Here is a 13,118-nt window from a genome sequence, read left to right as displayed (position 1 = left end):
CCCTGATCCTTTTGGTGGGAAGTGGCATTTGGAATCCAAGATTTGGGGAAGCTGTAGTTATATTTATTGCTTTGGGGTTGTCTTTGCTTCTAGGTCCTTTCAGTAGACAGAGCTAGGGGAGCATATCTACCTATCTATCTAGCAGTCGTCTACTGAGAGTTGTTCTGAAACCTTTAAAATCTGATCCAAGTTAAAGGATTTTTCTTTTCCTTCACCTGCTCCACGTTTGTATCTCCTTTTTTCCCACAGTGAGAACACTGGTTGCCAACAATATCATTTTTTCAATCCTAAAATATACACAGGAATTACTACTCCCATACCTCTACCAAAAGAAAATCTTTTGGTTAAGTCCAAGATTGTTTTGTGTTTTTGTAATTATTATTATTTTAAGAATATAGCAATAATGTGCTGTGAGAGTATTGTTTTCTAAAGTTACTTGGATTAATTAAAATTTTTTTTATTGAGATATAATTGACATATAACATCATATTAGATTATGGTTTATGATGTAATGATTCAATATTTGTATAGGATTAAGTCCTTTTTTAAAAATACTTATTTATTTATTAATTTTGGCTGCACTGGGTCTTGGTTGCAGTATCTTCGTTGCGGCACGTGGACTTCTTAGTTGCGGCATGTGGGATCTTTAGTTGCAGCATGCAGACTTCTTAGTTGCGGCATGCAAACTCTTAGTTGTGGCATGCATGCGGGTTCCAGTTCCCTCACCAGGGATCCAACCCGGGTCCTCTGCATTGGGAGCGCAGAGTCTTACCCACTGGACCACCAGGGAAGTCCCTAGGAATAATTTTTTATATTTAATTTTTGATTTGTCTTTGTTGTTATGCTATCCATTTGCTATATGGTTAGGTTCATCTGTGGGTGTTTAATTTTAGTTTTTTTTCCCTCCATCTTTGTTTATTTAATAATTTTGGGAGGTATAAAACAGGTTAAAAAACACATTAAAAAGATATGCCAGTTTACTTTGTCAAAAAATGTCTCTGGTGCTGGGCAGAGAGTAGATTCGAGAAAGAGCAGGATAGAAGTGGGAGGTTCAGAGGCTATTTTGTTGGTCCAGCCCAGAGATGATGTTGGCAGTAAAGATGGAGAAATGTGGATCTAGTTTGATAAGATTTAGTGATACGTTCATTTTTGGGGTGGAGAAGTAAGGATGAAATCAAGGGTTATGCCCAGTTACCTGGTTTGAGCAGCAAGTGTTTGGGGTCCCGTTGACTGAGGTGGGAAGGGGTATGTAGGAGAGGACAGTTGGTGACAAAGGACATGAAACTAAATACCTAATTTTAGACACGTTAGCTTGGAGTTTCCTTTTAGATGTGAAAGTGGAGATGTTGACTAGGTAGTTGGATATAGGTGTGGGGAGCTTAGATAAGCTGTCTAAGCCAGAGATATGGATTGGAAAATCATCAATATAGGGATTCCATTGACTGCCAAGGGACTGAGTGAGAACGTGTAGGAAGAGAGAAGAGGGCTGAGGCCCCAGGAGCTCTAGACTCAGACGTAAGGCAAAGAGGAGCTGTGAGTGAGGCAGGGACAAAGCTAGGAGAGTGTGGCCTCTTAGAAGCAGAAAGAGGTGAGCATTTCAAGAAGCGAGCAACTGTGTTGAGGGCTGCTGAGAAAATTGGATTAAATTGTTGTCTTTAGAGACGTTGACAAGAACATTTTCAGTGGAGTGTTGGGGAGTAACAGCCAGATTGCTGTTAACATCCATCATCCTTTTCAGAATATAATTCTGAGAAAGGTTGCCTCCTATGGTTAATAAGGATGTGTTAAAATGCTAAGTTCATGTAAACAAGAAAAAATTGTGATTTACCTTAGAACAAGTAAACCTCTATTCAAGATCTGAATATACCTTATATCAGGGGGAAAAATCTGGGATCGAAATTAAATACAAATTTAAAACTGCTCGTTCATGACAGATTTCTCCTAAACCCTCTTCCTTTCCTTGCATACATACTTATAGGAGAGAAAATTCTAGAAGCTGGAGATCTTTTGTTGACTGAGCATAATGAGGTCAGCAGAAAAATGGCCTTGATAGGAATTTTCAGTGATGTTCCTGGGAATGTAGAATTGGGGGAATATGGGCAGAGCTCTAATTATATGGCATAAAAAGGGGACATTTAGAGGATGCTAGATTCCATTTGGAGGGTCTACTGAAGGGGGAGAGGTTTTTAAAGGAATCATGAGAGCAGAGAATTTGGGGAGGAATAATGTGCCATGAGTCACGTGCTGTGAAACCTTTCCTCTCGCCAAGGAAATTTTCAGTAAAATGTCTATCTCTTACTAGGGTCTGGTGTGGTATAGGGGCTTTTCAGTGGTGCGACAAAGTGCTAAGTGGTCCTTCTTCGAGGATGAGACAGGACCTCTTCTCACCTGGGTTGCAAACTAGTTACTAATGTTCATGTCAACTTCAACTTCAAGCTTCTTGCCTTCTCTTAATTCCAACATTACTAAGCTTATGCTGTAGCCCATATTTATGAGAATAGTGGCAAGTCAGTTTTTTTCCAAATGAATTTCCCCAGTATATATAATCTTCTCTCTCTCCCCCTTCTTCCCTAACCTTCTTTTCCCAATGCCTTAGGGTTTTTATCTCTAATCTTGAATGGAAGCTTCCCCATAAAATGGTACCCCCCAATATTAATTTAGGTGAAACCATGCTAGCTGCCATGCCCCAAATCTCAGTGGCTCAGTGAATCAAAGGTTTATTTCTCGCTTCTATTACATGTCCATCTTGGGTCTGTAAGGGCCTTGTCCCATAGAGTCACCCAGGAGCCCAGGCTGAAGGAAGCTCTATTGTCTTGTAGATGGAGCTGGAAAATGTGGCCTCTGAGATTATTAACTAAAGAGGAGGAGAGTGGCATGGAAGAGGCACCAGATTATAATTGTTCAGGCTTAGTAGTGACACTGGCCACTTCTGCTCATGGCCCATTGGCCAAAAGTAGGCACATGGGCCCAGCCTGACTGCAAGGGAGGCTGGGAAATGTAGGAGAGCCCGTGGGATATTGAGTGAGCACTTTCCCTGCTACCCCTACTAATTGGAATACTATGAGACCCAAGCTACATTATAATTCAAACAACTTATGAATATAATTTGTATATGACAGGGAATTCCTTGGTGGTCCAGTGGTTAGGACTCCGTGCTTATGGTGCAAGGGGCATGGGTTCCATCCCTAGTCGGGGAACTAAGATCCCACTAGCACAGCCAAAAAATAAGAAAATAAATAAAATAAAATAATATAAAATAATTCTCCTTTCAAAAATAATTTGTATATGACCGTTTGCTAATCTATTCTCATAGACATTTGCTGGGGTTTATTTTTTATTAAAAACTTTTTTATCTGCCTTCTTTTTCTCCCCACTTTCACTAAGAAGTAATTGACACACGACACTGTATAAGTTTAAGGTAGACATCCTGATGGTTTGGTTTACATATATTGTGAAATGATTATCACAGCTAAGCATGGGCTTAGTTAACATCCATCATCTCATTTAGATACAGTACAAAGAGGAGAAAAAAATTCTTGCGATGAATTAGGATCTACCCTCTTAACAACTTTCCTATATATCATACAGCAATATTAATTATAGTCATCATATACATGGCATCCTTAGTACTTATTACTCTTGTAAGTTTAGATCTTTTCACCACCTTCCTTCAGCTTCCCTCCTCCCACCCCCCCCATCTCTGGTAACTACAAATCTGATCTCTTTTTCTATAAGTTAGGTGTTTTTCTTTTTGTTTTAAACTAATATAAATTTGTATTTCACTTATATTTAAATAAATTTCATGTAAGTGAGATCATACAGTATTTGTCTTGTCTTTCTCTGACTTACTTCACTCAGCATCATGTTGGTTTTAGCATTTGCTGGGTTTTATTGCTTCTTTATCAGTTTCTTCAAACTTACTCTCTAGCTTTAGCCTACATTTATTGATATTATTATTTTTTAAATTTATATTTTATTGAAGCACGGTTGATTTACAATGTTGTGTTAATTTCTGGTGTACAGCAAAGTGATTCAGTTATATATACATACATTCTTTTTCATATTCTTTTCCAGTATGGTTTATCACAGGATACTGAATATAGTTTCCTGTGCTCTGCGTAGGACCTTGTTGTTTATCCATCCTATACATAATAGTTTGCATCTGCTAACCCCAAACTCCCAATCCTTCCCTCCCCCAGCCCCCTCCCCCCTCCTCCCCGGCAGCCACAAATCTGTTCTCTATATCTGTGAGTCTGTTTTGTAAATAAGTTCATTTATATCATTTTTTTTTTTTAGATCCCACATATAAGTGATGTCATATGGTATTTGTGTTTCTCTTTCTGACTTAACTTCGCTTAGTATGGTAATCTCTAGGTCCATCCATTTTGCTGTAAATGGCATTATTTCATTCTTTTTTATTAGCCTGCACTTTTTTAGACCTGAAATATACATACATGTTAAGGAAAAGTGATGGGGGCTATTAATGGCCTCTCCTCTCTGTCTCTCTTCAACTTGGCTATATATTCCTTGAGGTTCTTCACAACTTCTCATGAGGAGGTACATGTGTAAATGTGGAACTTATCTGCTTCCAGGGAGGGGAACTGACTTTATATATTTCTATCCATCTGATATTTATCTTATTTAATCATTCTGTCATTCACTTATGAATATGAATTCATATTTATTTGTGGACTTTTATCCGCATGAAATGAAAACAAGTCAGTGATGGTGAAAATTCTTCACTTCCGCTTTTACTGTAGGTGATCGTTTCCTCTTTCTTGGTTGTTCCTTTGGCTTGGCTATTCTGTTTTAGGAACGGTCTTACCCAGATGGTAAATTGTTAGATAGGACCAGGGCAGGTTGTGCAGGGGCTGCATGGGAGCAGAAGGGGGCCGGGCCATGTGGCCTCTGAGCCTCGCTGTGTTCCAGGTTGCAGCACTGACTGGAATCATTACTGGACTTATGAGATCCTTCTGGGAGATGCATTGCTAAAAGGGTCTCACTGTTTATTGAGGTTGTCCTTAGTATCATCTTGGGACCCTCAGGAATTCATTTCTATCCCAGAAGATAAGAATTTCATTTAGGAAGGACCAGAGAACCTGCCATGGTCCACGGTCTGTGAGAGATAGGAAGGGATGTGGGGTGTCCTACAGAGTGGGACAATTACATGGATCCCAGCGATTCATTTTGTTTCTTGAGGGGATTGGACAGAATTGAGCTGACCTTCACCATGATCTCCATGGAAAGATCCTTTGCCACTTTTGGAAATGTCCCTCTGCCTTTGAGAGGCAGTACACCCTCTATGGCCCCTGCCTACGTCATGTCACTAGAGAAGTCCATGGCTTGATGATATTAACCCAATGGGAAATCAGGGAGGAAAGCAAGGGGGCGTTACACTAACCTTTCTCCTTCCCTTTGTTCTCTGCAAGGCCGTTTGTGTTTTGTTGAAGAAAGCAGCATCTCAAAGGCCCTCCTCTGGCCTTGAAGACCATATGCACGGAAGACCAGACTAGCCTGTAGAAAAGAGCTGGTAGAAAACGGAGACTCTCACTATAACGTATCTTTTGTTCCATGGGGTTCCTGTCTGCAAATCACATGTTGGTCATTGCAGCTAGTACCAGCACCTGAAAAATAAGAAAGACTTTAAAAAATAATAAAAAGGTAGTAGCTCTTTCTCTTCAGGTATTACGAACAGGAAAAGTTATAAAACTAATAAAATTTGAAATCTCGCCCAATTTGTGCTCAATAAATAGTTTTAAAATACTTTCAGATTTAAGACCAGAGGTAATCCTACAAGCAAATACATTTTTTCCTTTCTTTTCTCTTCTCTAGGCTTTTCCTCCAAATGCCATCACTGTATTTTTTTACTGCAGCTCAGTGACAATATTCTTCACAATAATCAAATTGATCAGTTATCGCCTACACCTCATGTTTGATAAAGGAGAAGTGATTCAGCAAAGGCCCTCCAGAAAGAAGGAAAAGCCAAATAAAGACAAAGAGGCCATCAGTGACCACATAACCAATCATAAAAATACAGGGTAACATTTCTCATTAATGCATTAGTTCATAATTTAAAGGTTTTAATTTTGATTAAAATAATTTTTCTCATGTATGAGTTGTTTGTGAAAATATGCCAGGAGAGGCAGACACAAATATGTACATTTTTCTTCTATTTAAACATACACTTAGGCATAAAAATAATGCCTAAGTTGATAGGCATTTTATGATAATTGCCGTACCGTTGATAATCCAGACGGTTTAACTGACTATTTAATATGACCTTATACCATGCTCTGAAATTTATTTGCATTAGGCTTAGCATAGCAAAATATTTCACTTCAGTATTTTTATCTCATCATCTCAATGCTTAGTGCACGCCAGAGTATTTTCAGAAAGAACATTTGTGTTTGTTAATATAAAAGTAATACGTTGCATAGAACTAAAATATTAAGAGTAATTCTCAAGTGAGCATTCATCACTATTCTTGGTCTTATTTCTGATAGTTCCTTAAGAGAGCATGTCTTATTTTAAAGTAATGTTTATTAGCTTTTAAAAATAAAATTTGTATACCGTGAACTCTTCCCCTTTTTTATACATATATATATTTTTATTGAAATATAGTTGACTTACAATGTTGTGTTAGTTTCAGGTGTACAACAAAGTGATTCAGTTATGTGTGTGTGTGTGTATATGTATGTGTGTATATGTGTGTGTGTGTGTGTGTGTGTATATATATATATATATATATATATACTTTTTCAGATTCTTTTCCCATATAGGTTATTACAAAATATTGAGTATAATTCCCTGTGCTATCCAGTAGGTCCCTGTTGTCTATCTCTTTTATACATAGTAGTGTGTATATGTGACTCCCAAATTCCTAATTTATCCCTCCCCGTCCTTTTCCCCTTTGGTAACCATAAGTTTGTTTTCTAAGTCTGTTTCTGTTTTGTATATGAGTTCATTTGTGTCATATCATAGATTCCACATATAAGTGATACCATATGGTATTTGTCTTTCTCTGTCTGACTTACTTAGTATGATAATCTCCAGGTCCATCCATGTTGCTGCAAATGGCATTCTTTCTTTCTTTTTTTATGGCTGAGTAATAGTCCATTGTGTATACCATGAATTGGACAAAGTGGAATCAAGGAAAAAAAATTGTTTAAGGACTAAGGTCAAAAGAGCCATAGTTTTATTTGATAATATCACTGCCCCTGTGTTTCTCATGGTGGCTTAGCAATAATGGGCGGATTAACAACGGCAAAAAGGAAGAGGCCAGTCGAACCCTCTCCACGCCTCCCGTCCACGGCAGCTCCAGAGGACAGAGCATAAACTCTCATCATTCATCTGGGCTCCTGGTTAGTGGTCTGTTTTCTGTTTCACTCTCCTCGTGCTGCTGGAGTGTTGATCATGGAAGTGTGCAATGGTGGTGACTGCAACTTACATGCACTGGTTGTAAATACTGGCCTCTTGGTGGCAATGACCTGAGGGGAGCACATGGACCATGAGATAAACACCCAGTCACCCGTTCCAAGCACACCCACCGGCCTTCTCTGCAGTCTGCCTGCCCTGCCGAGACTGCACCACGGCCAGAAGAACCCATAAGCTCACCTTCACTGCCCTCTCCCTGGTCCTGTCTGTCATTCATCTCAATCATCGTACTTGCAATGCCTTCCCCTGGAATCCACTCCACCACTCCACATGAAATCATACTTAAATCACCTTTATTCTAGATTCACTTTCTTGGGCTCTATTCACTATAGTCTGAAGTAGCCCATTATTTTTTCTCCTTACTTTCTTAATTACCAAACTCCCTTTTCTCACAGCACCGTGGGCTTGGTTGGATGTCTACACTCTAGATATTTTTGTGTCCATCTTTGCTACCCGTTTTCTAAGTGGACACTCTGTTGTGTCTTTCCCATGTGCCATTGAGAGAAACAGTGGCTGCTGACTGCCTGGAAGTGGGCAGGGAGCTGAGTCATATTGATTGATTTTTTTTTTTATATTGATTGATTTTTGTTCTTTATTTAGGAGCTGCCAGAACAGGAAACAGTGGAAGATCTCAAAGGTAGAGTGCTTATTCTCATCGTTTAATATTTTTTCACAGCATTATCTTCAGTGAAACGAAAAATAATTTTCATAGAGCAGAATGCCAGTGAATTCATTCAGAATTAGAACTGTACCCAAGATTGCAGTTATGTTTTACCTTCATTTCTTTAGCTCTTCATTTTCATTATTTCTTATCAGAACTTGTATATCATGTCTACGTTCAGACTGTGATATTGTATTGATTATATTTCATTGTCCTTTCTGCAGTCTGTGACTCCTTTCATACAGCTCATAATAGCAGATATAAAATAGGATAAATTCATCATCGACACAGTATACTTTTTATTATAGTACTTACACTGAAAAATGACAGAGGAAATGACATTGCATTCTGTGTATATGCATTTCTGTCAAGTTACAAATTTTGTTCCTGAAATTTTCTTTTAACCCTCTCACCACAAATATTTGTTCTACTTTTTTACTAAGATTTCATTTTATTGTCTTTTTTTTTAGTTATTTCTGAGATACATTTTAAAGTAATAACTAGAATTATGACTTATAACATTATACCAGAACATATAAGATTTTTAGAAATTTCATGTAATGTCTGAAACATTTATATTAACATATTTCCATACAAATAATACAAAGAAAGTTTAGTATTAGTTTTTGTTTGTTTGTTTGTACTGCAGGTTCTTATCAGTCATCAGTTTTATACACATCAGTGTATACATGTCAATCCCAATCGCCCAATTCAGCACACCACCATCCCCACCCCACTGCGGTTTTCTCCCCTTGGTGTCCATACGTTTGTTCTCTACATCTGTGTCTCAACTTCTGCCCCGCAAACCGGCTCATCTGTACCATTTTTCTAGGTTCCAAATACATGCGTTAATATACGATATTTGTTTTTCTCTTTCTGACTTACTTCACTTCACTCTGTATGACAGTCTCTAGATCTGTCCATGTCTCTATAACTGACTCAATTTCGTTCCTTTTTATGGCTGAGTAATATTCCATTGTATATATGTACCACAACTTCTTTATCCATTCGTCTTTCGATGGGCATTTAGGCTGCTTCCGTGACCTGGCTATTGTAAATAGTGCTGCAACGAACATTGGGGTGCATGTGTCTTTTTGAATTATAGTTTTCTCTGGGTATATGCCCAGTAGTGGGATTGCTGGATCATATGGTAGTTCTATTTTTAGTTTTCTAAGGAACCTCCATACTGTTCTCCATAGTGGCTGTATCAATTTACAGTCCCACCAACAGTACAAGAGGGTTCCCTTTCCTCCACAGCCTCTCCAGCATTTGTTGTTTGTAGATTTTCTGATGATGCCCATTCTAACTGGTGTGAGGTGATACCTCATTGTAGTTTTGATTTGCATTTCTCTAATAATTAGTGATGTTGAGCATCTTTTCATGTGCTTCTTGGCCATCTGTATGTCTTCTTTGGAGAAATGTCTATTTAGGTCTTCTGCCCATTTTTGGATTGGGTTCTTTGTTTTTTTAATATTGAGCTGCATGAGCTGTTTATATAGTTTGGAGATTAATCCTTTGTCCATTGATTCGTTTGCAAATATTTTCTCCCATTCTGAGGGTTGTCTTTTAGGCTTGTTTATGGTTTCCTTTGCTGTGCAAAAGCTTTGAAATTTCATTAGGTCCCATTTGTTTATTTTTGTTTTTATTTCCATTACTCTAGGAAGTGGATCAAAAAAGATCTTGCTGTGATTTATGTCAGAGTGTTCTTCCTATGTTTTCCTCTAAGAGTTTTATAGTGTCTGGTCTTACATTTAGATCTTGGATCCATTTTGAGTTTATATTTGTGTATGGTGTTAGGGAGTATTCTAATTTCATTCTTTTACATGTAGCTGTCCAGTTTACCCAGCACCACTTATTGAAGAGACTGTCCTTTCTCCATTGTATATCTTTGTCTCCTTTGTCATAGATTAGTTGACCATAGGTGCGTGGGTTTATCTCTGGGTTTTCTATCTTGTTCCATTGATCTGTGTTTCTGTTTTTGTGCCAGTACCATATTGTCTTGATTACTGTAGCTTTGTGGTATAGTCGGAAGTCAGGGAGTCTGATTCCTCCAGCTCCGTTTTTTTCCCTCAAGACTGCTTTGGCTATTCGGGGTCTTTTGTGTCTCCATACAAATTTTAAGATGATTTGTTCTAGTTCCGTAAAAAATGCAATTGGTAATTTGATAGGAATTGCTTTGAATCTGTAGATTGCTTTGGGTAGTATAGTCATTTTCACAATATTGATTCTTCCAGTCCAAGAACATGGTATATCAGTCCATCTGTTGGTATCATCTTTAATTTCTTTCATCAGTGTCTTATAGTTTTCTGCACACAGGTCTTTTGTCTCCCTAGGTAGGTTTATTCCTAAGTATTTTATTCTTTTTGTTGCAATGGTAAATGGGAGTGTTTCCATAATTTCTCTTTCAGATTTTTCATCATTAGTGTATAGGAATGTGCATTAATTTTGTATCCTGCTACTTTACCAAATTCATTGATTAGCTCTAGTAGTTTTCTGGTGGCATTTTTAGGATTCTCTATGTATAGTATCACGTCATCTGCAAACAGTGACAGTTTTACTTCTTCTTTTCCAATTTGTATTCCTTTTTTTCTTCTCTGATTGCCGTGGCTAGGACTTCCAAAACTATGTTGAATAAGAGTGGCGAGAGTGGACATCTTTGTCTTATTCCTGATCTTAGAGGAAATGCTTTCAGTTTTTCACTGTTGAGAATGATGTTTGCTGTGGGTTTGTCGTATATGGCCTTTATTATGTTGAGGTAGGTTCCCTCTGTGCCCACTTTCTGGAGAGTTTTTATCATTAAATGGGTGATGAATTTTGTCAAAAGCTTTTTCTGCATCTATTGAGATGATCATATATGGTTTTTATTCTTCAATTTGTTAATATGGTGTATCACATTGATTGATTTGCATATATTGAAGAATCCTTGCATCCCTGGGATAAATCCCACTTGATTGTGGTGTATGATCCTTTTAACGTGTTGTTGGATTCTGTTTGCTAGTATTTTGTTGAGGATTTTTGCATCTATATTTATCAGTGATATTGGTTTGTAGTTTTCTTTTTTTGTAGTATCTTTGTCTGGTTTTGTTATCAGGGTGATGGTGCCCTCAGAGAATGAGTTTGGGAGTGTTCTCTCCTCTGCAATTTTTTGGAAGAGTTTGAGAAGGATAGGTGATAGCTCTTCTCTAAATGTTTGATAGAATTCACCTGTGAAGCCATCTGGTCCTGGCCTTTTGTTTGTTGGAAGATTTTTAATCACAGTTTCTATTTCAGTACTTGTGATTGGTCTTTTCATATTTTCTATTTCTTCCTGGTTCAGTCTTGGAAGGTTATACCTTTCTAAGAATTTGTCCATGTCTTCCAGGTTGTCCATTTTATTGGTATAGAGTTGCTTGTAGTAGTCTCTTAGGATGCTTTGTATTTCTGCGGTGTCTGTTGTAACTTCTTTTTCATTTCTAATTTTATTGATTTGAGTCCTCTCCCTCTTTTTCTTGATGAGTCTGCCTAATGGTTTATCAATTTTGTTTATCTTCTCAAAGAACCAGTTTTTAGTTGTATTGATCTTTGCTATTGTTTTCTTTGTTTCTATTTCATTTATTTCTGCTCTGATCTTTATGATTTCTTTTCTTCTGCTAACTTTGGGTGTTTGTTCTTCTTTCTCTTTCCTTTAGGTGTAGGGTTAGATTGATTACTTGAGATTTTTCTTGTTTCTTTAGATAGGCTTGTATAGCTATAAACTTCCCTCTTAAAACTGCTTTTGTTGCATCCCATAGGGTTTGGATCATCGTGTTTTCATTGTCATTTTTCTCTAGGTATTTTTCGATTTCCTCTTTGATTTCTTCAGTGATCTCTTGGTTATTTAGTAGCATATTGTTTAGCCTCCATGTGTTTGTGTTTTTTACGTTTTTTTCCCTGTAATTCATTTCTACTCTCATAGTGTTGTGGTCAGAAAAGATGCTTGATATGATTTCGATTTTCTTAAATTTACTGAGGCTTGATTTGTGACCCAAGATGTGATATATCCTGGAGAATGTTCCGTGCGCATTTGAGAAGAAAGTGTAATCTGCTGTTTTTGGATGGAATGTCCTACAAATATCAATTAAATCTATCTGGTCTATTGTGTCTTTTAAAACTTGTTTCCTTATTTATTTTCATTTTGGATGATCTGTCCATTGGTGTTAAGTGAGGTGTTAAAGTCCCCCACTATTATTGTGTTACTGTCGATTTCCTCCTTTATAGCTATTAGCAGTTGCCTTATGTATTGAGGTGCTCCTATGTTGGGTGCATATATATTTATAATAGTTATATCTTCTTCTTGGATTGATCCCTTAATCATTATGTAGTGTCCTTCCTTGTCTCTTGTAACATTCTTTATTTTAAAGTCTATTTTATCTGATATGAGTATAGCTACTCCAGCTGTCTTTTGATTTCCATTTGCATGGAATATCTTTTTCCATCCCCTTACTTTCAGTCTGTATGTGTCCCTAGGTCTGAAATGGATCTCTTGTAGACAGCATCTATATGGGTCTTGTTTTTGTATCCATTCAGCAAGCATGTGTCTTTTGGTTGGAGCATTTAATCCATTCACGTTTAAGGTAATTATCGATATGTATGTTCCTGTTACCATTTTCTTAATTGTTTTGGGTTTGTTTTTGTAGGTTCGTTTCTTCTCTTGTGTTTCGCACTTAGAGAAGTTCCTTTAACATTTGTTGTAGAGCTGGTTTGGTGGTGCTGAATTCTCTTAGCTTTTGCTTGTCTGTAAAGCTTTTGATTTCACCATCGAATCTGAATGAGATCCTTGCTGGGTAGAGTAATCTTGGTTGTAGGTTCTTCCCTTTCATCACTTTAAGTATATCATGCCACTCCCTTCTGGCTTGTAGAGTTTCTGCTGGGAAATCAGCTGTTAACCTTATGGGAGTTCCTTGTATGTTATTTGTCGTTTTTCCCTTGCTGCTTTCAGTAATTTCTTTGTCTTTAATTTTTGCCAATCTGATTAATATGTGTCTTGGCGTGTTTCTCCTTGGTT

General features: G+C 37.5%; 1 protein-coding gene across 1 annotated transcript in view; it reads left to right on the top strand.

The window, feature by feature from the left end:
* The window catches only part of PCNX2 (pecanex 2), a 275,141-nt gene that overhangs the window by 12,907 nt on the left and 249,116 nt on the right, over positions 1–13,118 (top strand). The window contains exons 2-4 of the mRNA XM_060125912.1: positions 5,833–6,038; positions 7,241–7,361; positions 8,035–8,071. Of these exons, the coding sequence (XP_059981895.1) occupies positions 5,833–6,038; positions 7,241–7,361; positions 8,035–8,071 (364 nt within the window). The remainder of the gene's footprint in view (positions 1–5,832; positions 6,039–7,240; positions 7,362–8,034; positions 8,072–13,118) is intronic.

The sequence above is a fragment of the Lagenorhynchus albirostris genome, chromosome 16 (genome assembly GCF_949774975.1).
Source record: "Lagenorhynchus albirostris chromosome 16, mLagAlb1.1, whole genome shotgun sequence".
Lineage (NCBI taxonomy): Eukaryota > Metazoa > Chordata > Mammalia > Artiodactyla > Delphinidae > Lagenorhynchus > Lagenorhynchus albirostris.
Note: the sequence above shows the minus strand (reverse complement) of the source record. Positions and strands in the feature narration are given on the sequence as shown.